The sequence below is a fragment of the Salvelinus namaycush genome, chromosome 10 (genome assembly GCF_016432855.1).
Source record: "Salvelinus namaycush isolate Seneca chromosome 10, SaNama_1.0, whole genome shotgun sequence".
In the NCBI taxonomy this organism is placed as follows: domain Eukaryota; kingdom Metazoa; phylum Chordata; class Actinopteri; order Salmoniformes; family Salmonidae; genus Salvelinus; species Salvelinus namaycush.
Genome location: NC_052316.1, coordinates 15,640,363 through 15,667,542, shown reverse-complemented (window position 1 = coordinate 15,667,542; position 27,180 = coordinate 15,640,363). Strand labels below are relative to the sequence as shown.

The window sequence follows — 27,180 nt, the reverse complement described above, 5'->3', positions numbered from 1 at the left end:
TTTTCACACTCCAGACATTATTTCCTAAAGGACTTAATGATGAAATGCCTATGTATGTTATGTTGTGAATTTGAACATGAAATATGTGTCTCTTGTAGATTATTCTGACGTTTTTCGTACGATGTACCCAATGACTAATTAAAACTTGCTATGTCCTCATTGAGATTTTACAGACGTGTTCAATACGCCTTATTTATACACTTTTGTAATATTTATGAAATGCATATTGTTATATTTGGTAGCACTTATTTGTTTTTCCTTTGCCTCCAACCCCCTTCGATGTGTAGAACGGATGTGGGTGGGGCCAGGTCTACATGCACATTTAAAAAAATCACAAAAGCTCTGACGAAGGCCGTGTGGCCGACACGTAAGCTTATTAAATATCGGTGATACTATCAAGAGCAGTGTGCGGTTTCCTTTTTCCTTCATCTTGTTCAATTGTTGCCATGCACCTGCAAATAAGATTGCTCAGATGTGCGAGTGCCTTTTGAATTTAGTTTTACTCCACTACATTTCTAAAGAAAATTATGTACTTTTTACTCAAAACATTTTCCCTGACACCCAAAAGGGCACATTACATTTTGAATGCTTAGCAGGACAGGAAAATGGTCCAATTCAAGCACTTATCAAGAGAACACCCCTGGACACCCGTACTTGCCTCTGATCTGACGGACTCACTAAACACACATGCTCCGTTTGTAAATGATGTCTGAGTGTTAGTGTAGCTATATGTAAATAAAAAATATCAAAAAGGTGCCGTCTGGTTTCCTTAGTATAACACATTTGAAATAATTTACACTTTGATACTTAAGTATATTTTAGCAACTTTTGATATTGAAGTATATTTAAAACCAAATACTTTGGACTTTGGACTCAAGTAGTAATTTACTGGGTAACTTTCACTTTTACTTGAGTCATTTTCTATTAAGGCATCTTTACTTTTACTCAAGTATGACTATTGGGTACTTTTCCCACCACTGCTTTTTATTGCTAAGCAGGTGAAACAATTGATTTTCTCCATGAGAAAATACATTATTATTGTTATTGGGTGCGTTCGACCTTGTAGCCGACTTGAAATGAGAATCGAGACTGACTGATCTACAAATCACCTTGCATTCTAAATAACTACTCAATATTATTACTAGATCAGTCAGTCACAACTTACCCAAGATACATCACGGTTTTGATGCTCTCGAAAACAGCCATTGTGACCGATGAATATTTTTACTGGAAATCTTCCAACATTTTTTGAATATTTTTTATAAGGGTATCCAATTAAATCGTCAACAGGCTTCTCGATCCAATGAAAACGCGTGTCTTTCTGAGGTTCGTGGAACCCAAATCCGGGGGTGCGTTCAGTTAGCATGACCGCTTGCTACGTTGCGGAACAGTTTGTATTGAACGCACGTTTTCCCAAAACGTTATTTTACGTTCTTGAACAGATATTGAGATACGTGCGCGCTCCTGGTGTACAGCCCCGTTTCGGTTCAATTGAAACGTTCTATTACGTTTTTATGTACTGAATGCAGCCCGAGTTTCACATGTCATCAGCTGTCAAGACACTGAAGCTACCTACATGCGTGTGTAGCTAACACTACGAACAAAACTTCGGATAATTGAAGAGATGGTGAGTAGCTAAATCTTTTGCTGTAGCCACTTGCACCCAGCATGTAAAGCTTCGCTAGCCAATGCTTGTAGCTAGCTTTTAGCCACTGTTACACGTATTTGACTACAAAATAGTTAGCCTAGCTAGCTAGCTTAGCATGATCAACTACCTGTAAAGTAACGTAGTTAGCTAGCTATAGGTTCCCTGCAAGTTGATATCTGGCTGGGTGTCAGTTTGAAGTTAGCTAGCAGCATAAATTGCTCTTTCCATTCATTTTACTAGTTATGTACACGTTGCACAATACGTTAGCTAGCTTGCTTGGGCTGCTATCATGGATGGTTAACTTAAACCTTCACAGCCACTATTCCTCATGTCGTGGCTATCTTGGGCAATTTATTTCATTGGCTGTAGAGGATTTGGTTTCTTCGTTGAAAAGTTGAATGACTGACACGGTAGGGAGTGCGCCCCCCACCCTCTGGCAGATGTAACGTTAGTAGCGACTCCTTTGAAATGCATAGCAGCTGATGTCAGATGAAAAATTAACCTGGAAACTCCATGTTGGCTGTCTATAAAAGTTGGGTTAACACATTTTTGTACTTTAGTTTGATTAACCAAGTGTGTGTGTCTCTCTCACTGACCAGGCGCTGATTGGAGTGCAGCTGGTGGTCAGCTTGCTGGCTGCTAGCATCATGCAGAGAATGGCTCCACACTGTTCATTTGCCCGCTGGCTCTTGTGCAATGGCAGGTAAAGTTATGTACACAAATGTCATATACAAAAGTGGCTTTGGAGATGGGGTGTAGCTATGTCTTGGTAATGTTGACTTCATGGTAAGGGTCTGACATTCCTGGTATGATCATAAGGCCATGATAAACTCTTAGCCCTTATCAGGGGACATTTATTTGAAAGAACAACTGTGACCCTACTACTAGTTAATAACTTACTTGGGGTGTGTATATCTATTTTTTAACAAATCTAACTTTATCCTTTCAGTCTTTTCCGGTTCAAACACCCCTCTGAGGGAGAGCTGTGTGCCCTAGCTGGAAAACAGATGCCCAGCAAGCCCAGCAAGAGAGACAGGTGTGAGCTGGGGACAGGTGGGAGGGGGCATGATTATACAGTACAACTGGTGTCTGCTGCCTTTGTATCACTGTTATGGTGGTAGACTGGCTGTTAAAGGAAACGTTTTCTGACTACTTCTGTTTTGTAGGAGACAGAATGGGGACAGCAAGCCTCTCACAGTTCCCAAGGACATCGACCTTCACTTAGAAAAAGCTCCAGTCGGCGTCCTTGATGCCCTTGGTAAATAAACAAAAGCACCACTTGTAAAATAGACCATGCCTGTGCATGGGACTTTACCCACATCCTTTTAGGGTGGATATCTCTCCATCTTAGCTGTCAATCATAGCCCAACATTTTCGGACAATCAAAGATAAAATAAATTGTATTTGTCACATGCGCCGAATATATATTGTGTAGACCTTACTGTGAAATGCTTACTTACAAGCCCTTAACCAACAATTCAAGAAAAGAGTTAAGAAAATATTTACTAAATACACTTAAGTAATAAAAGTAAAAAGTAACACAATAAAATAACAATAATGAGGCTATATACAGAGTCTGTACAGAGTCAAAGTGTGGGGGTACAGGTTAGTCGAGGTAATTTGTACATGTAGGTAGGGGTAAAGTGACTATGCATAGATAATAAACAGCGAGTAGCAGCAGTGTAAAAAGAAAGGGGGAGGTGTCAATGTAAATTGTCCGGGTGGCCATTTGATTAATTTTTCAGCAGTCTTATGACTTGGGGGTAGAAGCTGTTAAGGAGTCTTTTGGACCTAGACTTGGCGCTCCGGTACAGCTTGCTGTGCGGTAGCAGAGAGAACAGTCTATGACTTGGGTGACAGGAGTCTTTGACAATTTTTTGGGCCTTCCTCTGATACCACCTAGTATATAGGTCGAGGATGACAGGAAGCCTGGACCCAGTGATGTACTGGGCCGTACGCACTACCGTCTGCAGTGCCTTACGGTCGGATGCCAAGCAGTTGCCATACCAGGCGGTGATGCAACCGGTCGTGCCCTCTTTACGACTGTCATGGTGTGTTTGGAACATTATAGTTTGTTGGTGATGTGGACACCAAGTTATCTGAAACTCTCGACCCGCTCCACTACAGCCCCGTCGATGTGAATGGGGGTGTGTTAGACCCTCCTTTTCCTGTAGTCTACGATAAGCTCTTTTTGTCTTGCTCACGTTGAGGGAGAGGTTGTTGTCCTGGCACCACCCTGCCAGGTCTCTGACCTCCTCCCTATAGGCTGTCTCATTGTTGTCTGTGATCAGACCTTCCAGTCGTGGGTGAACAGGGAGTACAGGAGGGGACTAAGCACGCACCCCTGAGGGGCCCCCGTGTTGACGATCAGCGTGTCAGATGTGTTGTTGCCTACCCTTACCACCTGTGGAGGCCGTCAGAAAGTTCAGGATCCAGTTGTGACCAAGCTTTAACATCCTGACTGATGTCTTGAGATGTTGCTTCAATATATCCACATAATTGTCTTTCCTCATGAAGCCATCTATTTTGTGAAGTGCACCAGTCCCTACTGCAGCAAAGCGCCCCCACAACATGATGCTGCCACCCCTGTGCTTCACGGTTGGGATGGGGTTCTTCAGCTTGCAAGCCTCCCCCTTTTTCCTCCAAACATAACGATGGTCATTATGGCCAAACAGTTCTATTTTTGTTTCATCAGACCAGAGGACATTTCTCCAAAAAGTACTGTCTTTGTCCCCATCTGCAGTTGCAAACTGTAGTTTGGCTTTTTTATGGCGGTTTTGGAGCAGTGGCTTCTTCCTTGCTGAGCGGCCTTTCAGGTTATGTCGATATAGGACTCGTTTTACTGTGGATATAGATACTTTTGTACCTGTTTCCTCCAGCATCTTCACAAGGTCCTTTGCTGTTGTTCTGGGATTGATTAGCATTTTTCGCACAAAAGTACGTTCATCTCTAGGAGACAGAACACGTCTCCTTCCTGAGTGGTATGACGGCTGCGTGGTCCCATGGTGTTTATACTTGCGTACTATTGTTTGTACAGATGATCGTGGTACCTTCAGGCGTTTGGAATTGCTCCCAAGGATGAACCAGACTTGTGGAGGTCTACAATTTTCTTCTGAAGGCTTGGCTGATTTCTTTTGATTTTCCCATGATGTCAAGGAAAGAGGCACTGAGTTTGAAGGTAGGCCTTGAAATACATCCACAGGTACACCTCCAATTGACTTAAATGATGTCAATTAGCCTATCTAAAGCCATGACATTCTTTTCTGGAATTTTCCAAGCTGTTTAAAGGCACAGTCAACTTAGTGTTGTATGTTAACTTCTGACCCACTGGAATTGTGATACAGTGAAATAATCTGTCTGTAAACAATTGTTGGAAAAATTACTTGTGTCATGCACAAAGTAGATGTCCTAACCGACTTGCCAAAACTATAGTTTGTTGACAAGAAATTTGTGGAGTGGTTGAAAAACGAGTTTTAATGACTCCAACCTAAGTGTATGTACACTTCCGACTTCAACTGTACATATGAGATGAGTAATGTAGGATATGTAAACATTATATAAAGTAGCATTGTTTAAAGTGACTAGTGATACATTTATTACATCCAATTTTTTATTATTAAAGTGGCTAGAGATTGGAGTCAGTATGTTGGCAGCAGCCACTCAATGTTATTGATGACTGTTTAACAGTCTGATGGCCTTGAGATAGAAGCTGTTTTTCAGTCTCTCGGTCCCAGCTTTGATGCACCTGTACTGACCTCGCCTTCTGGATGATAGCGGGGTGAATAGGCAGTGGCTATGGTGGTTGTTGTCCTTGATGATCTTTTTGCCCTTCCTGTGACATCGGGTGGTGTAGGTGTCCTGGAGGGCAGGTAGTTTGTCCCCGGTGGTGCGTTGTGCAGACCTCACTACCCTCTGGAGAGCCTTACGGTTGTGGGCGGAGCAGTTGCTGTACCAGGCGGTGATACATCCCGACAGGATGCTCTCGATTGTGCACCTGTAAAAGTTTGTTTTTTGGTGACAAGCCACATTTTTTTCAGCCTCCTGAGGTTGAAGAGGCGCTGTTGCGCCTTCTTCACCACGCTGTCTGTGTGGGTGGACCAATTCAGTTTGTCCGTGATGTGTACGCCGAGGAACTTAACTTTCCACGTTCTCCACTACTGTCCTGTCGACGTGGATAGGAGGGTGCGCCCTATGCTGTTTCCTGAAGTCCACAATCATCTCCTTTGTTTTGTTGACGTTGAGTGTGAGGTTATTTTCCTGACACCACACTCCGAGGGCCCTCACCTCCTCCCTGTGGGCCGTCTCATCGTTTTTGGTAATCAAGCCTACCACTAGTGTCGTCTGCAAACTTGATGATTGAGTTGGAGGCGTGCATGGCCACAGTCATGGGTGAACAGGGAGTACAGCAGAGGGCTGAGAACGCACCCTTGTGGGGCACCAGTGTTGAGGATCAGTGGGGTGGAGATGTTGTTTCCTACCCTCACCACCTGGGGGTGGCCCGTCGAAGTCCAGGACCCAGTTGCACAGGGCGGGGTTGAGACCCAGGGTCTCGAGCTTAATGACGAGTTTGGAGGGTACTATGGTGTTAAATGCTGAGCTGTAATCGATGAACAGAATTCTTACATAGGTATTCCTCTTGTCCAGATGGGTTAGGGCAGTGTGATTGCGATTGTGTCCTCTGTGGACCTATTGGGGTGGTAAGCACATTGGAGTGGGTCTAGGGTGTCAGGTAGGGTGGAGGTGATATGATCCTTGACTGGTCTCTCAAAGCACTTCATGATGACGGAAGTGAGTGCTACGGGCGATAGTCATTTAGCTCAGTTACCTTAGCTTTCTTGGGAACAGGAACAATAATGGCCCTCTTGAAGCATGTGGGAGCAGCAGACTGGGATATGGATTGATTGAATATGTCCGTAAACACACCAGCCAGCTGGTCTGTGCATGCTCTGAGGACGCGGCTAGGGAGGCCGTCTGGGTCGGCAGCCTTGCGAGGGTTAACACTTAAATGTTTTACTCACGTTGGCTGCGGTGAAGGAGGGCCCGCAGATTTTGGTAGCGGGCCGTGTCAGTGGCACTGTATTGTCCTCAAAGTGAGAAAAAAAGTTATTTAGTCTGTCTGGGAGCAAGACATCGGTGTTTGCGACAGGGCTGGTTTTCTTTTTGTAATCCGTGATTGACTGTAGACCCTGCCACATACGTCTCGTGTCTGAGCCGTTGAATTGCGACCCACTTTGTTACTATACTGACGTTTAGCTTATTTGATTGCCTTGCGGATGGAATAGCTACACTGTTTGTATTCATTCATGTTTCTGGTTGCCTTGCCATGATTAAAAACGGTGGTTTGCGCTTTCAGTTTTGCGCAAATGCTGCTATCAATCCACGGTTTCTGGTTGGGGAAGGTTTTAATTGTCACCGTGGGTACAACATCACTGATGCACTTGCTAATAAACTCTCTCACCGAATCAGCGTATACTGTGCTAGCAAAGCAGTCCTGTAGCGTAGCTTCCGCGTCATCTGACCACTTCTGTATTGAGCAAGTCACTGGTACTTCTTGCTTTAGATTTAGCTTGTGAGCAGGAATCAGGAGTGTAGTGTTATGGTCAGATTTGCCAAATGGAGGGTGAAGGAGAGAGCTTTGTATGCATCTCTGTGTGTGGATAAAGGTGAACAATAGTTTTTTCCCCTCTCTGGTTGCCCATGTGACATGCAGGTAGAAATGAGGTAAAACGGACAAGTTTGCCAGCATTAAAAAAGTCCACGGCCACTAAGTGCGTCGCTTCTGAATAGCATTTTCTTGTTTGCTTATGGCCTTGTACAGCTCGTTGAGTGCGGTCTTAGTGCCTGCATCGGTTTGTGGTGGTAAATGGACAGCTACGAAATGTATAGATAAACTCTTGGTAGATAGTGTGGTCTACAGCTTATCATGAGGTACTCTACCTCAGGCGAGCAGAACCTCAATACTACCTTAATATTAGACATTGCGCACTAGCTGTTATTGACAAATAGACACACTCCCCCACCCCTCGTCTTACCAGACGTAGCTGTTCTGTCCTGCCGATGCACGGATAACCCAGCCAGCGGTATATTATGCGTGTCGTCGTTCAGCCACGACTCGGTGAAACGTAAGATATTACAGTTTAATGTCCTGTTGGTAAGATGGTCTTGAACGAAGATCATTCAGTTTATTTTCCAGTGATTGCACGTTGGCTAATTGAACTTATGGTAGAGGTGGGTTACCCACTCGCCGACAAATTCTCACAAGGCTCCCTGATCTCCGCCCCCTGTATTTCCATCTGTTCTTCACGCGAATGACAGAGATTTGGGCCTGGTCTCAGAGAAGCAGTATATCCTTTGCGTCGGACTGATTAAAGAAAAAAAATCTTTGTCCAGTTCGAGGTGAGTGATCGCTGTTCTGATATCCATCTTTTCGGTTATAAGAGACGGTAGCAGCAACATTATGTACAAAATAAGTTACAAACAATGCGAAAAAACACACAAAATAGCACAGTTGGTTAGGAGCCCATAAAACGGAAGCCATCCCCTACTGCGCCATTACATTATTATTATTTTAAATCAGTGGGCTTGGACACGCATGTGGACCCTGCACCTGCCCGTTGTAGCTCAGAGTTTTATCGACGTCGCAAGAAGATTACACAAGTTTTGGCTGGTGACCTAGTTTACTTTTTACTCAAGGAACATTGTGCGTGCATCCAGGAAAGTAAGTTGTGTGGTCTACATCTGGGGATTTTATGCTGTTCAGTAATGCTTAGCTGTTTAGTTTATAGGTCTGTATTGTAGCTCTACTGTTATCCTGCACCTAATTCCCTTGAATATTTCAGATGGCCTACTGCTGGTGCATATTGTGTACAGTGGCAAGAAAAAGTATGAACCCTTTGGAATTACCTGGAGTTTTGCATAAATTTGTCATAAAGTTTGATCTGATCTTCATCTTAGTCACAACAATAGACTAACACAGTGTGCATAAACTAATAACAAACAAATTATTGTATTTTTCTTGTCTATATTGAATACATAATTTAAATATTCAGTGTAGGTTGGAAAAAGTATGTGAACCCCTAGGCTAATGACTTCTCCAAAAGCTAATTGGAGTCAGGAGTCAGCTAACCTGGATTCCAATCAATGAGACAAGATTGGAGATGTTGGTTAGAGCTGCCCTGCCCTATAAAAAACACTCACAAAATTTGAGTTTGCTATTCACAAGAAGTATTGCCTGATGTGAACCATGCCTAGAACAAAAGAGATCTCAGAAGACCTAAGATTAAGAATGGTTGACTTGCATGAAGTTAAAGGGTTACAAAAGTATCTCTAAAAGCCTTGATGTTCATCAGTCCACGGTAAGACAAATTGTCTATAAATGGAAAAAGTTCCGCACTGTTGCTACTCTCCCTAGGAGGGGCCGTCCTGCAAAGATGACTGCAAGAGCACAGTGCAGAATGCTCAATGAGTTTAAGAAGCCTAGAGTGTCAGCTAAAGACTTACAGAAATCTCTGGAACATGATAACATCTCTGTTGATGAGTCTACGATACGTAAAACACAACAAGAATGGTGTTCATGGGAGGACACCACTGATGAAGCCACTGCTGTCCAAAAGAAACATTGCTGCACGTCTGAAGTTCGGAAAAGAGCACCTGCATGTTCACAGAAAAATATTCTGTGGACAGATTAAACTGAAGTTGAGTTTTGAAGGAACACACAACACTGTGTGTGGAGAAGAAAAGGCACAGCACACCAACATCAAAACCTCATTCCAATTGTAAAGTATGGTGGAGGGAGCATCATTGTTTGGGGCTGCTTTGCTGCCTCAGGGCCTGGACAGCTTGCTATCATCGGTGGAAAAATGAATTCCCAAGTTTATTAAGACATTTTGCAGGAGAATGTAAGGCTGTCTACCAATTGAAGCTCAACAGAAGTTGGGTGATGCAACAAGACAACGACCCAAAACACAGTAGTAAATCAACAACAGAAGGGCTTCAACAGAAGAAAATACGCCTTCTGGAGTGGCCCATTTGGAGTCCTGACCTCAACCCGATTTAAAATGCTGTGGCATGACCTCGAGCGGTTCAAACCAGACATCCTAAGAATATTGCTGAACTGAAACCGTTTGGTAAAGATGACTGGTCCAAAAGTCATCCTGACTGTTGTGCAGGTCTGATCCGCAACTACAGAAAACGTTTGGTTGAGTTTATTGCTGCCGATGGAGGGTAAACCAATTATTAAATCCAAGGGTTCACATACTTTTCCCACCCTACACTGTGAATGTTTACACGGTGTGTTCAATCAAGACATGAAAACGTATAATTGTTTGTGTGATAGTTTAAGCAGACTGTTTGTCTATTGTTGTGACTTAGATGAAGATCAGATCAAGTTTTATGACCAATTTATGCAGAAATTCCAAAATGGTTCACATACTTTTTCTTGCCACTGTATATCATTATTACATCGATTGCATAAGTACTTATGCACAATATGTTTGTTTAGAAATTATTATACTATAGCTTGTAGTGTATGCACATTCTACCACTGCGCATTCATAGTTTGCGTTAGTCCTATGCCATGGCAAGTTTCTAGAACCTGATAGAAGTTTCAGAGACGGTCCTCGAAGCTCGCACATGCAGTCTGATGTACGACTCTGGGACTAGAGACAGACCAGATAAGATCTACTATAATAATGTAGCAATACAACAGGATCTTTACATAATGGCATTACATACATACATAGCAAAGAGAGAACTAATAACTCGGACAGGCACAATTTATAGCCCTCTCTCTCTGGCCTGATTGTAGGACCAGAGACAGACCAGATAAGTTGTACAGAGTTGTACATCAGACTTCGAGGACCGTCTGAAACTTCTAGAAACTCGCCATGGCATAGCACTAGTGCGAACTATGAATGCGCAGTGGTAGAATGTGCAAACATTACAAGCTATAAAATAACAATTTCTAAACTAACATATTGTGCATAAATACTCATGCAAGCAATGCAATAATGATATACTGTACACAATTTACAGCAGCTGTAGGCCATCCTAAATATACAAGGGAATTAGGTGCAGAATTACAGCAGTACTACAAATATAAACGTAAGAAAGTAACTAATAAGCAACTATAAATAACTACGCAACGCTAAACAGCATACAACTACAAGTAGTAGAGTGCGTGCCTCCAAATGCACGCACAATGTTTCAGGAGTAAAGAGTGAACTTGGTCACCAAAACATGTGTCCTCTTCTTGTGTCAGCTAGAACGGGCAGGTGCAGTGTCCACATGCGTGTCCAAGCCCACTGATTGGCTGAAAACGAAGGGCTGTGATGGACAGCTGTGATGGAGAGCGATCCACCCTTAAGGGACTGTGAGGAAAGTCCTGTGCACAGGCATGGCCTTTTTTACAGCTGCCCTTGGATTTCTTATAGAAATCCAAACAACTTGAAAAAGGTTGCACTGGGGGGCTTAGACTTTAACCCATCAGAGTCTAAGCCCTGTCTAATCCACGGAGGGAGGGGGGGGGGGGGGGGGGGGGTTCTACTAAGCTATATGGAATTGTTTTAAGAAGGTCATTTCAAGGATCATTTAGCTTTTTGAGTTTAAAACCCCTTGAACTATAAAAAAGAAATATTAAACAATTATTTGATAAATTATTTTGGGTCTTATTGTTATTAGCACATAGAAGCACATTGAATAACAGATAGTCCCCCAAAGATATCAAAAATAAGTTTGTTCTGAAGTGTCTCTATCTGAGAGAGATAAGAAAGATCAGGAAACATTATTATTATTATTATTAAGACCTCAACTATGAAATAACACACATGGAATCATGTAGTAACCAAAAAAGTGTTAAACAAATCAAAATATGTTTTAGATTCTTCAAAGTAGCCACCCTTTGCCTTGATGACAGCTTTGCACACTCTTGGTATTCTCTCAATCAGCTTCATGAGGAATGATTTTCCAACGGTCTTGAAGGAGTTCCCATATTTTCTGAGCACTTGTTGGCTGCTTTTCCTTCACTCTTTTGTCCAACTCATCCCAAACCATCTCAATTGGGTTGAGGTCGGGTGATTGTGGAGGCCAGGTCATCTGATGCAGCACTCCATCGCTCTCCTTGGTCAAATAGCCCTTACACAGCCTGGAGGTGTGTTGGGTCATTGTCCTGTTGAAAAACAAATTATAGTCCCACTAAGCGCAAACCAGATGGGATGGCGTATCGCTGCAGAATGCTGTGGTAGCCATGCTGGTTGTGTGCCTTGAATTCTAAATAAATCACAGACAATGTCACCAGCAAAGCACACCACCTCCTCCATGCTTCACGGTGGGAACCGCGCATGCGGAGATCATCTGTTCACCTACTCTGCATCTCACAAAGACACGGCGGTTGGATCCAAAAATCTCAATTTGACTCATCAGACCAAAGGACAGATTTCCACTGGTCTAATGTCCATTGCTCGTGTTTCTTGGCCCAAGCAAGTCTCTTCTTCTTATTGGTGTCCTTTTAGTAGTGGTTTCTTTGCAGCAATTCGACCATGTAGGCCTGATCCACGCAGTCTGCTCTGAACAGTTGATGTTGATGTGTCTGTTACTTGAACTCTAAAGCATTTTTTTGGGCTGCAATTTCTGAGGCTGGTAATGAATGTATCCTCTGCAGCAGAGGTAACTCTGGGTCTTCCTTTCCTGTGGCAGTCCTCATGAGAGCCAGTTTCATCATAGTGCTTGAGGGTTTTTGCGACTGCACTTGAAGAAACATTCGAAGTTCTTGAAATTTTATGGATTGACTAACCTTTATGTCCTAAAGTAATGATGGACTGTATATGCCGTTTATAGCGTGGGTGAATAAACCACCGCTAGTTTGGGCTCTGGGCCAGGAGCAGGAGGGGGTTGGAGACTTTATGGCTGAAGGTTTCAGGGCAGCAGACAGTCGAACATTGGACACCCAAGCATCCGCCTCGACCACCAGGGAGTCCCCACTGCGAGTAGAGGACTACTCTGAAGGCCTTCTTGCTCGCACACGCTTTTCTATTGGATTCAGGTCAGGGCTTTGTGATGGCCATTCCAATACCTTGAATTTGTTGTCCTTAAGCCATGTTGCAACAACTTCGTAAGTATGCTTGGGGTCATTGTCCATTTGGAAGACCCATTTGCGACCAAGCTTTAACTTCCTGGCTGATGTCTTGAGATGTTGCTTCAATATATCCACGTAATTTTCCTTCCTCATGATGCCATCTATTGTGAAGTGCACCAGTCCCTCCTGCAGCAATGCACCCCCACAACATGATGCTGCCACCCCTGTGCTTCACAGTTGGGATGGTGTTCTTCGGCTTGCAAGCCTCTCCCATTTTCCTCCAAACATAACGATGGTCATTATGGCCAAACAGTTCTATGTTTGTTTCACCAGACCAGAGGACATTTATCCAAAAAGTAGTTATTCTGGGATTGATTTGCACTTTTCGCACCAAAGTACGTTCATCTCTAGGAGACAGAACGCGTTTCCTTCCTGAGCGGTATGACGGCTGCGTGGTCCCATGGTGTTTATACTTGCATACTATTGTTTGTACAGATGAACGTGGTACCCTCAGGTGTTTGGAAATTGCTCCGAAGGATGAACCAGACTTGTGGAGGTCTACATTTTTTTTTCGGAGGTCTTGGCTGATTCCTTTAGATTTTCCCATGATGTCAAGCAAAGAGGCACTGAGTTTGAAGGTAGGCCTTGAAATACATCCACAGGTACACCTCCAATTGACTCAATGTCAATTAGCCTAATCACAAGCCATGACATAATTTTCTGGAATTTTCCAACATAGTCTACTTAGTGTATGTAAACATTTGACCCACTGGAATTGTGATACAGTGAAATAATCTGTCTGTAAACAATTGTTGCAAAAATTACTTGTGTGATGCACAAAGAAACCGACTTGCCAAAATTATAGTTTGTTAACAAGACATTTGAGGAGTGGTTGAAAAAGGAGTTTTAATAACTCCAACCTAAGTGTATGTAAACTTCCGACTTCAACTGTAGATACCCCTCCAGCCAGGGGGTCCTGAGTGACGACGATCTGGTAAATAACTGGGTCACCTCTGGACATAGTGGAAGTCCCAACGGTCCCAGGGAGGTGGCAAGTGCTCCCCCTGGAGTAGTGTCTCTCGTGGAGTAGTGTCTCTCGTGGAGTAGTGTCTCTCGTGGAGTAGTGTCTCTCTCGTGGAGTAGTGTCTCTCTCGTGGAGTAGGGAGCCTGGCGGAGTAGGGAGCCTGGCGGACTCGGCACTCCCAAGGTGGGGAAGATGGCTCTACCCGGGGGGCCTAGAGTGGTGACGGTCAGGAGAGTAGCGGCAGTACGGTACTCCCGCGGTGGTGAGTACGCCCTCCTGATCTCTTCCTGCACATGACGCAGGTCCTCGTAAAAATCTGGTTATCGCCCAACCCTAGTGTGGTCACTCCCTGACTGTTGAGGAGGCCTGGAGCTGGGTTGGACAACTGTAGGATGTGAGAGGTGCATAAGGCCTCGCAGCTCACTGGTACGCCATCACTGTAGCCAGGTCAGAATCCCAACGATTCGAAGAACCATGAAAAAACAGCTAGCTGGAGCTCGTCTGAGCGGTCGGCTGTGAATTCCCTCACCGCTAGTACGTAATGCTGATTGTTAAGGTTCTGACTCACTACAGGCTGTCAGGCTAGAACAAGTCCATATCCAGAGTTGTGTTGTCTCTTGATCACCACCACACAGTTGTGCGCACACACACACATATCATAGGGGTAATCTTTGTTACAATTAGGAATGGACTTGTATAGGGGAAAGGATGTGGCCGACCGCTCAGACGAGCTCCAACTAGCTGTTTTTTTCACCACTACTGCAAACTTAAATGCCATCCAAGCCTTAGATGGCTTTGTATTTTAGGCATTATCTTTTCCTTACAATGTTTCTGCTTTGCCTCTCCTTTCCCATTCTCAGTACTGCGATTCTTCCTGGAGTACCAGTGGTTGATTGACTTTGCAGTGTATGCCATGGGCATCTACCTTTTCACTGAGGGCTACTTTTGTGTAGTGGACCCCGCCAAGGAGGTCCACATTGGGGCCATCTGGTGTGTGCTGACCGTTCTCTGCTGCCTGTATCCTTCAGTTCACCCTCGCTCTGGAAGCCCACAATTGTATTACAATTTTGAAAAAGTAATATTATGAACTATTCCTAAGAAAACAGCTCTAAGTACTATGTTACAATGTCAACTTAGACTAACTGAAGTTTACTCACTGTACTTGCCAATGTTATTATGTAAAAACTTTCTACAAAGTGGGGCCCTGGTAAATGAATAACCCAAACATGTACTGTGCCAGAAAAATACACAGATGCATCAATATTGTGCTGCTCCTTGATTGGAGCTGTTTTGTTTCCAAAGGACTGTCCAGTTGTCCCTGTGTTTCCCTTAACTCTCACAGGAAAACCCTCCACTCCCTGATGGGCCACTACTTCAGGTCTGACGAGGGTGGCGAGCGCTCAGTGTGCCTGGCCTTTGGCTTCCTGTCTCTGCTGGTGGCCATGCTGGTGCTGGTGGTCAGAGAGGACTACCTGGAGTTTGGCCTGGAGCCTGGTATGTGCACTACATTAACCCCTACTATGGCACGCCCCATTAGGCTATGTATAACACATTTATTTCGTTAATTTTATCATTTCAGTTTGGGCTATTTCATGTTTTGTATTGCAGGTTTTAACAGTCTTTTTGACAACCTTGAGGTTTTCGCAAAACATCAAGGCTTTGCTGAGTGGTCGTAAGTATCTTTTAGTTGGACAGTTAATAAAAAATAAAAAATCACATCTTGGGCCCATAGAATAGCTTTTAGTGATCTGTGTTGGCAAATGTGCCCCTTTTAATGTTTGCTATTATATTTGGACTCCCATCAGAGTCCCTGTGACCAAGCTGACTGTGAAGTTGGGTCTGGCTGCCATTTGTGCTTTTATTGGTGCTTTGCTGGCCTTCCCTGGCCTCCGTCTAGCCCAGACCCACCTGGACGCAGTTCAGATGAACTCAGACCGCCCATTCATCCAGTAAGAACACATAAACACTTATTTAACTGTGAAACCAAATAACCAACTGGTTCCACTGACTAGTAATGTCTTACTGTTTGGTTGTTGTGCTGTTTTCTGCTTCCCTTAGAATGTTGTTGCACATGAGCTTCCTGGCCCCAGTGGTGGTGATCGTGTTGTGGATCAAACCAATTGCTAGGGATTTCCTGGGGAACGCTCCAATGGGGAAGACCTCAGTCACCCTGTAAGTGTGTGTTTGTTTCCTAGACTCCAATATTACAAATGTGGCAATTTGGCACCCTTGTGCTGATTCCTTCTCAAAGTGTTAACAGATCTCCTGTGTGTGTGTGTGTGTGTGTGTGTGTGTGTGTGTGTGTGTGTGTGTGTGTGTGTGTGTGTGTGTGTGTGTGTGTGTGTGTGTGTGTGTGTGTGTGTGTGTGTGTGTGTGTGTGTGTGTGTGATATCCCAGTATGTCAAGCGCGGTGTTTGACAGTGTTCGTCTGTGGACAGTGGTGGTTCTGTGCTGCCTGAGGCTGGCCCTCACCCGCTACCACATGCAAGCCTACCTCAACCTTTCCCAGAAGTGGGTGGACCAGATGAAGAAGGAGGCGGGGCGCATTGCCGCCATCGACATCCAGAGGAAGGTCCGACAACACATCTAAATGGCAACGTTTTCATGTTAAAGGAATTCTTTTGAGTTGTTTGGAGAACCAGATGAGACCTTAAACCCATGAGTCTTTTGACGTTGTTGTCCTTCTAGGTGACCCGTGTGTTCTGCTACCTGACCATAGTCACCCTGCAGTACATGGTCCCTGTTCTACTCATCCTCTTCTCTACCCTGGCTCTGAAGGCCCTTGGTAAGACATGTACAGTCTTAACATGGCAACAACTAGCTTTGAGGCAAAAAAAATGTATTCATCGCTTTTTCTTATATTCTAATAAATACTTTCATTATTTATACACACTGCATATTTATTTATATACTGGATTCTTCATATATCTCACTAATATATCTACTGCTGTGCATGTCATTCTTAGCTGTTGTGTAAATTCCACTGATATACATTTGCATAGATTGCATTTTGATACTGCTTCAGTGCTATTTGGGTTGTTCATTGGATTCATCCTGCCGTTCTTGATTTCTTGCCTTTTTTGTTGTTGTATTTTTCTTTACATGTTAGCTGTTTGATATTTGACTGCGTTGTTAGGAGCTAGTAGCATAAGAATTTTGGTACACTGCTATAACAGCTGCTAAACTGTACGCGAACAACAAATTCTCATTCGATTTTTAGTGAGGCCTTAGGTGGCCCTTCATAAATGCTGAGAATCTGCATTCTATAATTTAACAATATGGAGTTATGATAATATACCAACAGTTTCATCACAATGCTTAATCCATGGAAATGTAATGTATTTCAATTGTGCCTTTCAAATGTCTTTTTGTAACACCCATTTGTTCCTACTGTCTTTCTTGTATCTCAGGTGACTTCTCGTGGAGTGGCGCAGAGCAAGCTCCGGGGGTGACCCCTGCCCTGGTAATGCCCACGGTCTCTCCCGTCCTGCCAGGGTTGGAGGAGGACGAGGAGGGGGTGGAGGACATGGAGGAGGACATCCAGGCCACGGTGGCCCGTCTAACCGAGGGCTTCTCGGCCCTGCGCTCCGTCCTCACCCCCCTCTTCTTCAGAGGCCTCTTTGCCTTCCTCACCTGGTGGGTGGCCGCCTGCCAAGTCATCAGCAGCCTGTTTGGCATTTACTTCCACCAGTACCTCATGCAGAACTGAAGAGGACTACACTACGCTTATCTCTAGCCAACACCATCCCAGTGCTCCAGGCAGGTCAAAATCCATACAACATATGGACAGGATGTGTGCTCCTGTCTGTTACTGTAACAAAGGTGTCACCGATATCAAAAGGGATGTGATGGTTTCTGACATGCTGACACCTTACTACTACTACCTTGTTGTCCTGTGGGCCCAGTCAGACCCTTAGACCTTGACCAGGACTATGATGAAATGATGTATAATGTGGACTGGATTCTGTCCAACTGCTATGTATCACATTTCTCTGTTTTAACAAATGCATTTGAAGCCAGTGTTACTTTTTTAAATTTTATTTTATCACACAGTATCAGGAAATGTTGCAAATGAGCTGTTTCTAGTAGGAAAAGGTACCACTACTTCCAGCCTAGTTTGCTAGTAGAGGCTGATTTCAGAAGTGCTTGATGCTTTATTTATTTTCGTCCTTTAGTTCTGCGGTACCGTACTGATTGTAATGAACCCGTGGAGTTCAGTCTATTCAGCAGTCATCACCACTCGACCGTCCATTCTCCTTAATCATTAGTTACCCACCTTTTAAAACAAAGCACTGAGGATATTTTACTGTGTTTAATGGAGATATTCAGTGGAGAATTCTAAGTGCCTGGAAACTCAGGGATTTTGAGTCAATGATAAGATATAAAAAAAAAAATCTGCAAAATAGTAGACTGGTGATAACAGCTGTCTATCTGTAGCATTCAATAACACTCCAGCCCAGCCTGGATTTGGCAAATCTTCCCTGTATTAGCAACCATCTTTCAGTCCCAACAAAGTTTGTCAGTTGAATTTGTTTGAACAAAGTATTTGCTGTGTTTGTTTTGCTGCCAAACAATCATTTACACTTAAAGCGTCAAGCAACAGTTGAAACAATAACAAAGCGCCTTCCCCACCCTGTTTCGGTAAAAGCTGAGGGATGGGGAGGGAGAAATGTAACCACTCTCAAATGTATAGAGAGCTATGGATGCAAGGACTGACCATCCATGATATCAAAATTATAGTTTTAACCGTGTTTTGAGGCTATATAGTTTTTCTATACACTTTGTTTACAAACATTGGAGTCAAACAAGCTTATATTGGTTCTGATGGGGTAGGACAGTTGAACGGAGCTCATGAGGCATTAAGTTATATTCTTCAAGAATCAATGAGTACAATTTATAAGTAAAACATTTCATGTAGCAACTGCAGATTGCCCCTTTTTCGGATGTAGGCTTACAACAAATTTTGCCTAAAACTTAAACCTAGGCCTGAAATGCTGATTTGTAGTGTCAACGGTTTGTTTTTAAATGTACTTATTTATACTCTATTGCCACTGATCATTTTGGAAAGGTACAGGTGTCGTGCTGTTGGACTTTTGGGTCGTTTTGTTTTTGGAAAGTGTGATTTCTGTGTTTAAAAAAAAATATATATATTCTGAATGATTGTTCGCTAATCATTTTACGTTGTGTGGTTTGTATGAAAATGTTTTTTTCAACAAAAGACTTATGAATGCATGGTTTGAACTTTTAGTTGTATACAAAATGTGTTTTATTCTGTTGTCTGTGTGGCAAATGTTACTGGCATATGAAATTATTAAACTCTTGTTTTAAATCTTGTCTTTTTATTATCGGTGATTAATCACACCTTAGTCATGCCAATACCACATGTTTTAATTATCCCAGCAAAAAAATTTCATTTAAATTTCAGCTTTTCATTTCTCCCACTGACTTATGTCTTGTATATCATATATTGTGGGAGATAAGGAAGATTAAAGGGCTTTTTCAAAGTTAATTCACCATTTGACAAAATACATCATGCATGACAATGGTATCTAGCTGCTGAATTGACCTTCACCTCTGACCTTAACCTCCAGAGTGGATAATATTTTAATCGTTGATAATTTCACTGCACTTATTCCTCCAACAATCTGATATACAGTGGGGAGAACAAGTATTTGATACACTGCTGATTTTGCAGGTTTCCTACTTACAAAGCATGTAGAGGTCTGTAATTTTTATCATAGGTACACTTCAACTGTGAGAGACGGAATCTAAAACAAAAATCCAGAAAATCACATTGTATGATTTTTAAGTAATTAATTTGCATTTTATTGCATGACATAAGTATTTGATCACCTACCAACCAGTAAGAATTCTGGCTCTCACAGACCTGTTAGTTTTTCTTTAATAAGCCCTGCTGTTCTCCACTCATTACCTGTATTAACTAAACCTGTTTGAACTCGTTACCTGTATAAAAGACACCTGTCCACACACTCAATCAAACAGACTCCAACCTCTCCACAATGGCCAAGACCAGAGAGCTGTGTAAGGACATCAGGGATAAACTTGTAGACCTGCAAAAGGCTGGGATGGGCTACAGGACAATAGGCACGCAGCTTGGTGAGAAGGCAACAACTGTTGGCGCAATTATTAGAAAATGGAAGAAGTTCAAGATGACGGTCAATCACCCTCGGTCTGGGGCTCCATGCAAGATCTCACCACGTGGGGCATCAATGATCATGAGGAAGGTGAGGGATCAGCCCAGAACTACACGGCAGGACCTGGTCAATGACCTGAAGAGAGCTGGGACCACAGTCTCAAAGAAAACCATTAATAGCACACTACGCCGTCATGGATTAAAATCCTGCAGCGCACGCAAGGTTCCCCTGCTCAAGCCAGCGCATGTCCAGGCCCATCTGAAGTTTGCCAATGACCATCTGGATGATCCAGTGGAGGAATGGGAGAATGTCATGTGGTCTGATGAGACAAAAATAGAGCTTTTTGGTCTAAACTCCACTCGCTGTGTTTGGAGGAAGAAGAAGGATGAGTACAACCCCAAGAACACCATCCCAACCGTGAAGCATGGAGGTGGAAACATCATTCTTTGGGGATGCTTTTCTGCAAAGGGGACAGGACGACTGCACCGTATTGAGGGGAGGATGGATGGGGCCATGTATCGCGAGATCTTGGCCAACAACCTCCTTCCCTCTGTAAGAGCATTGAAGATGGGTCGTGGCTGGGTCTTCCAGCATGACAACGACCCGAAACACACAGCCAGGGCAACTAAGGAGTGGCTCCATAAGAAGGATCTCAGTGGCCTAGCCAGTCTCCAGACCTGAACCCAATAGAAAATCTTTGGAGGGAGCTGAAAGTCCGTATTGCCCAGCGACAGCCCCGAAACCTGAAGAAGGAGGAGTGGGCCAAAATCCCTGCTGCAGTGTGTGTAAACCTGGTCAAGAACTACAGGAAACGTATGATATCTGTAATTGCAAACAAAGGTTTCTGTACCAAATATTACGTTCTGCTTTTCTGAATCAAATACTTGTCATGCAAAATAAAATGCAAATTAATTACTTAAAAATCATACAATGTGATTTTCTGGATTTTTGTTTTAGATTCCGTCTCTCACAGTTGAAGTGTACCTATGATAAAAATTACAGACCTCTACATGCTTTGTAAGTAGGAAAACCTGCAAAATCAGCAGTGTATCAAATACTTGTTCTCCCCACTGTATTTGTGTTAAATATATTTTGATTTTAGTGTGATCAATTTAATTTAGCTTTTTAGCAATGTGATGCAGTGTCACAATGTAACATTATTCCGCATCTCAAATTGTATCTTTTTTCTGGATATCACTCCTACTGTGGAATAATATTGTTAAAAACAGATTGATATTGTACAGCAAACTTCTGTCAGATATCCCTGGCAATAAGTAACAAAGCCTTCCCTCAGATGTGTCACAGACAGACTGCGGCCCGCAGGGTGTTAATCAGAGCTGACATGATTTATTGGAGATATTATTTGACTTCCACATCCAGTCAAAACCCACAAAGATGCCCAATTTAGAGAGGGACGGCCCCTTGTCTGAGCCTTTATGTGCTGGTGAGTTGGGATATGCTTCAATGGAGGAAATCGTGCTCAAACACTGAGAAAACTTACCAGAGAGGGGACCAGTTAACACCTTGGAACCTTGTGTATTATGGATGGCTGAGATTCTGATTCTGATGTCTCTTGCAATAACATAATACTTTGACTGTTTAACAATAGATTTTTATATGATGTGCTGGAAAACTTTGAAATGTTTAACAAGTATTTCCCCCCTGTTTTATCTCACCATTCATTTGCCTTTGTGATGCTTTTGAAATCATGGAGCCTACAATGATGGCAAAACAGCTAATCTGAGTACTTTGACTTCATTGGGAGAATATTCTCCCTAACATTCACACCAAACCCTCCATTGCCGGATTAAGAAATCATAGGCCCTGGGGCTTTGTTGTTATAGCCCCCCCTTCCGAGTACACCATCATTTTCTGTAAACAAATCTGTGTACCAAGATGCAATTTGATGCTGGAGTAAATTTACTGTTGAAGAAAAAGCCCCTTTATAATAAAGCCATAATAATGCTTGCCATGTGGCAGAGGCTACAGTTGAGCCTTTGGCTTCATCTTTATCATTAGATAAGTCAGTGTGCCAATGGAAATTTGATTTAGTAGCCTACTGTAGCCTTTGTTATATATATACTGTATACTGTATATATTTCCTCCTAATACTGTACAATGTGTGTGTCGCTTCATTGGCCTGGCTATTGTTTGTTTGAATTGAAGACCAGATTGATCTTAGCTTGTCAGTGTCAGAGTAGCCACTCATTTTGGTCATTTGTGTGAAATTAAAAAAGATTCAATTAATGTCTTCTGTCATGTAAATGACGTAGAATTGCATGAAATGCGTTTTTAAAAGGCTGCTAAAAATGTCTCCATGTGTGGAAATCCAAAAAACACATGTACTCAACTGTAGCCTATGCCACATGGCAAATGTTTTTATGGCTTTATTATAAAGGGTATTTTTCTTAAACAGTAAATGTACCACAAATCGAAAAGAACTCAAAGCCCTGGGGCCTATAATTTCTTAATCTGGCCCTATAGGCTCCTCATGGTGATGGCCGATGCGCTCGTCGTGCCAATAGCCTATCTCAAGATAAACTACTTTGAAAAACAGTGCTTCTGTTAGCTACAAATTGGAAGTTGTTGAGAAAACATTGTTTCTATTGGTTCTACAGACTTCTCTTTTCAGTGGTAGGCATTTGCTTCCAAACTGTGCGTTTTTCCCAGGATTGTATTTTTAAATCTGCAAAAGGCAACCAACCATAGAAATATGATACATTCAGTGCTGTGAAAAACTATTTGCCTCTCAAATTTTCTCTATTTTTGCATATTTTTTACACAAAATGTTATCAGATCTTCAACCAAAACCTAATATTAGATAAAGGGAACCTGAGTGAACAAATAACACAACAATTACATACTTATTTAATTTATATTATAAACAAAGTTATGCAACACCCAATGCCCTGTGTGAAAAAGTAATTGCCCCCTTACACTAAATAACTGGTTGTCACATTTAGCTGCAATGACTCCTACCAAACACTTTCTGCATTTGTTGATCAGTCTCTCACATCACTGTGGAGGATTTTTGTCCCACTCTTCCATGCAGAACTGCTTTAACTCAGCGATATTTGTGGGTTTTCAAGCATGAAATGCTCATTTCAATCCTGCCACAATTGGGATTAGGTCTGGACTTGGCCTTTCAAAAACTTCAAATTTGTTGCTTTTTAGCCATTTTCATGTAGACTTGATTGTGTTTTTGGATAATTGTCTTGCTGCATGACCCAGCTGCGCAAGAGTGGGACAAAATTCATCCACAGAGATGTGAGAGACTGATCAACAACTACAGGAAGCATTTGTTTGCAGGAATTGCAGCTAAAGGTGGCACAACCAGTTATTGAGTGTAAGGGGGCAGTTACTTTTTCACACAGGAATATTGGATGTTGAATAACTTTGTTAATTAAATAAATAAATAAAGTATCCATTTTTTTGTTATTTGTAAACTCAGGTTCCCTTTATCTAATATTAGGTTTTCGTTGAAGCTCTGATAACATTCAGTATCAAAAATATGCAAAAATATGAAAATGGGGCAAATACTTTTCCTTAATTTTGGCGGATACCTGTATGTGCTTGTGATAAAACTTATTCCACAGTTATTTTTTATGAACTATTGATCCTCTGTGGATAAATTATGCTTTATTTATTATTTATTATTATAAATCTGGTTTATTTTGAACATCGAGAGATTGTGTGAGTCAGGGGCTAGGCTCAATTTCTTATCCAACCACTGTGGTTGGATAGAAAATTGAGCCAAGACCCTGACTCACACAATTGACCAGTCACATTTATTTATTATGCAGTTTATTATATTAAAAAATATATATTAAAAAATCAGTTACCCAATCAAGGCAGGGCCCCCCAGTTACCCACATGGGCCCCCTACCTTCTCTCCTCCTCCCATCTGATGATTAGCAGCAGGCTATTTCTTTTTTTACTATTTGCTGCCTCTTGGGCCCCCCACGGGCCGGGGCCCAGGGGCTTCAGCCCCAGTAAGCCCCTGCATTAAGCTGGCTCTGATTGTCCCTCCAGGTAAAAGGCAAATCAAATGCAAAGCGTTGTATATGGCCAGGCAGGCCTAGGCCTCTACTAGCCTCTGACAAGTCTGGGAGAGTGTCCAGCTTAATGAACTGGAAGGTGACAGGGTTGACATATCTATATAATCACATTAATTATGTGCATGTGTTTGGAGGCCCCATGTCTGCCGCCTGCAGCCACCATGGCTGTTGCTATAGGGACCAGGCAGCAACCAGGCAGAGGAGCTTTCAGACATGGCCTGCAGACTGGCCCTATCCTCAAGGGAGCTGCCCAGACACGACCCCTGTGACACTCTTTTCATTTGGGGAGCAGAGAGGGTGTGCTGACACAGTGTGGGAAAGGGATAATTCTAGCCAATTTCCTCCTAGTTAGTCTAAATTGCAGGGAAATGCTCTATAGGGAGGAATATAGAAGTGTATTCACTGTATGTGATGTCCAGCTGTGATTGTAAGGCATTGTGTACTGTATGCACACTGTCTTTTAATGTTGAAAGCTTTTTGGCTTTTTAAGTGTTCCTCCATTCTTGTTCTCCCCTCAGCTGGAACCTGGTGGTTTGACAGAGTGGTCTGACATTATAATGAGTGACCAGATGTTTTCAATGGACACATGAAAGATAGATACACATGGCAAATATCATTGTATCTGTCTTCAGATTAATTTACATCAAAGGAAATGCTGTGACTTCTAAATCACTTTTTATTTTATTTTATATCAGTCAATTAGATTTACAGCCCTCAGGTGGTCAAAATAACATACAAGTCAAATCATGTTTATTAAAAGACAGCCACATCATTAAAATAAGTATGAAGCCATGGGCTGTTTTGATAAATACAGCCAGCGCTGATACTATTGATGTGTTGCAATAACCTGTGTTTAGAAAATATGTCAAATGTGAATGTATGCAAGAATAATGTTTTTCACGTTCTACATTTATCCACAGTTGAAATATACTGAACAAAAATATAAACGGAACATGCAACAATTTCAAAGATTTTGCTGAGTCATAGAAGCAAATCAGTCAATTGAAATAAACTCATTAGGTCCTATTCTATGGATTTTATATGACTGGGAATACAGATATGCATCTGTTGGTTACAGAGATGCCTTTAAAAAGGTAGGGGCGTGGATCAGAAAACCAGTCAGTATCTGGTGGGACCACCATTCCCCTCATGCATCTCCTTCGCATATAGTTGATTAGGCTGTTGATTGTGGAACGTTGTCTCACTCCTCTTCAATGGCGGTGCAAAGTTGCTGGACATTGCCGGGAACTGGAACACGTGGTCGTACGCGTTGATCCAGAGGATCCCAAACATGCTCAACATGTCTGGTGAAAATGCAGGCCATGGAAGAACTGGGACATTTTCAGCTTCCAGTAATTGTTTACAGATCCTTGCGACATGGAGCCGTGCATTATCATGCTGAAACATGAGGTGATGGTGGCGGATGAATGGCATGACAATGGGCCTCAGGATCTCGTCACATTATCTTTGTGCATTCAAATTGCCATCAATAAAATGCAATTGTGTTTGTTGTCCGTAGCTTATGCCTGCCCATACCATAACCCCACTGCCACCATGGGGCACTCTGTTCCCAACGTTGACATCAGCAAACCGCTTGCCCACACGACGCCATACACGCTGTCTGCCATCTGCCCAGTACAGTTGAAACCGTGAAGAGCACAATTCTCCAGCATGCCAATGGCAATCTAAGGTGAGCATTTGCCCTTTGAAGTCGGTTAAGATGCCGAACTGCAGTCAGGTCAAGACCTTAGTGAGGACGACGAGCATTCTCTAAAATTACGTTGGAGGCGGCAGAGAAATTAACATAGAATTCTCTGCCAACAGCCCTGCTGGACACTCCTGCAGTCAGCATGCCAATTGCACACTCCCTCAAAATTTGATACATCTTTGGCATTGCGTTCTGTAACAAAACTGCACATTTTATAATGGCCTTTTATTGCCCCCAGCACAAGGTGCACCTGTGTAATGATCAGCTTCGTGATATGCCACACCTGTCATGTGGATGGATTATCTTGGCAAAGGAGAAATGCTAACGGACAGGGATGTAAACAAATTTGTGCACAACATTTCAGAGAAATAAGCTTTTTGTGTGTATGAGACATTTCTGGGATCTTTTATTTCAGCTCACGAAACATGGGACCAACACTTTACATGTTGTGTTTATATTTTTGTTCAGTGTAATTTGTGTCAATATGGACACATATATACAAATTCATTTCATGTTGTCAACCAGAACTTGAAGTGCTCATATACCGGCTATATGTATGTCTTCAATACACGAATGATGTAGTTTTATCTTAATACCGTCACAGTCTACTGCTTGAACCTGTCATTTTTGTCAGATAATTAACAACCACTAGTAATGGCTGATTCTGTCCTGCATTCTGTCTTGCCTCCAGAGTGATAGTGTGAAATATGTTGCTCTCTTGTGGACAAAATCGTTAACTTCAATGTACACACAAACCCACAATGAGAAACAAAATGGATACAAGATCATTTTACATGATACTTTTTAAAACTTTTAAACACAAAATGGATAAATGAAACAATAACACACCAAAAATCCAGTGCATAATACACAAACATCATTAAAAAAAGAATAATCAAAAACACAAACTCACACAAGCAATAAAAAGTGTCTAGTTTTTTTCATAGACAAAAGTTAACTTACGCAGCTTCTTTGATAGGTGTCTGATTCTCAACATACCTTATTCCCATTGCCCCACTGACAATTAATCAAATGGTTCCCTTTCCACACATGAATAAATAGCTTTTGCAGGGCTGGATTACCAAACGGGCACGCAGGGTTTGGGGGCCACCTGGAGGCCGGGCTCCCCCCAGATATCATATGATACCAAAATGTGTAGAATTGCAGGAAATTTGCTTTACAACTGCAAAAATTTCTCTCAACATCTTGGCAAAATGTGAACAATAGCATGAGATGAGCTACAAAACGGTAAATTTTTCTCTATGACCCATACCAAAAAGTGTACAATTGCAGAAAATGTGCTTTAAAAATGTAACATTTTCTCTTAGCCTCATGACAAAATGTAGAATTGTAATATAAGATTTGGTATGGGTCCTCAGATCCTCAAAAGGTTTTTGCTTGGCCTCCAACCGCAAGGCAGTACACAGGGTAGTGCGTACGGCCCAGTACATCACTGGGACCAAGCTTCCTGCCATCCAGGACGTCTATACCAGGTGGTGTAGAGGAAGGCCCAAAA

The 27,180-nt window shown here is 42.5% G+C and overlaps 1 protein-coding gene across 1 annotated transcript; it reads left to right on the top strand.

The window, feature by feature from the left end:
* Positions 1-1,212: 1,212 nt before the first annotated feature.
* LOC120054751 (transmembrane protein 161A-like) lies at positions 1,213-19,072 on the top strand. Its single transcript, XM_039002326.1, has 12 exons — positions 1,213-1,627; positions 2,248-2,351; positions 2,598-2,684; positions 2,815-2,906; positions 14,604-14,760; positions 15,086-15,237; positions 15,352-15,415; positions 15,549-15,692; positions 15,802-15,915; positions 16,141-16,315; positions 16,432-16,528; positions 17,154-19,072. The coding sequence occupies exons 1-12, from the start codon at positions 1,625-1,627 to the stop codon at positions 17,450-17,452; spliced, it is 1,488 nt and encodes a 495-aa protein (XP_038858254.1). The 5' UTR covers positions 1,213-1,624; the 3' UTR covers positions 17,453-19,072.
* The last annotated feature ends 8,108 nt before the right edge of the window (positions 19,073-27,180 follow it).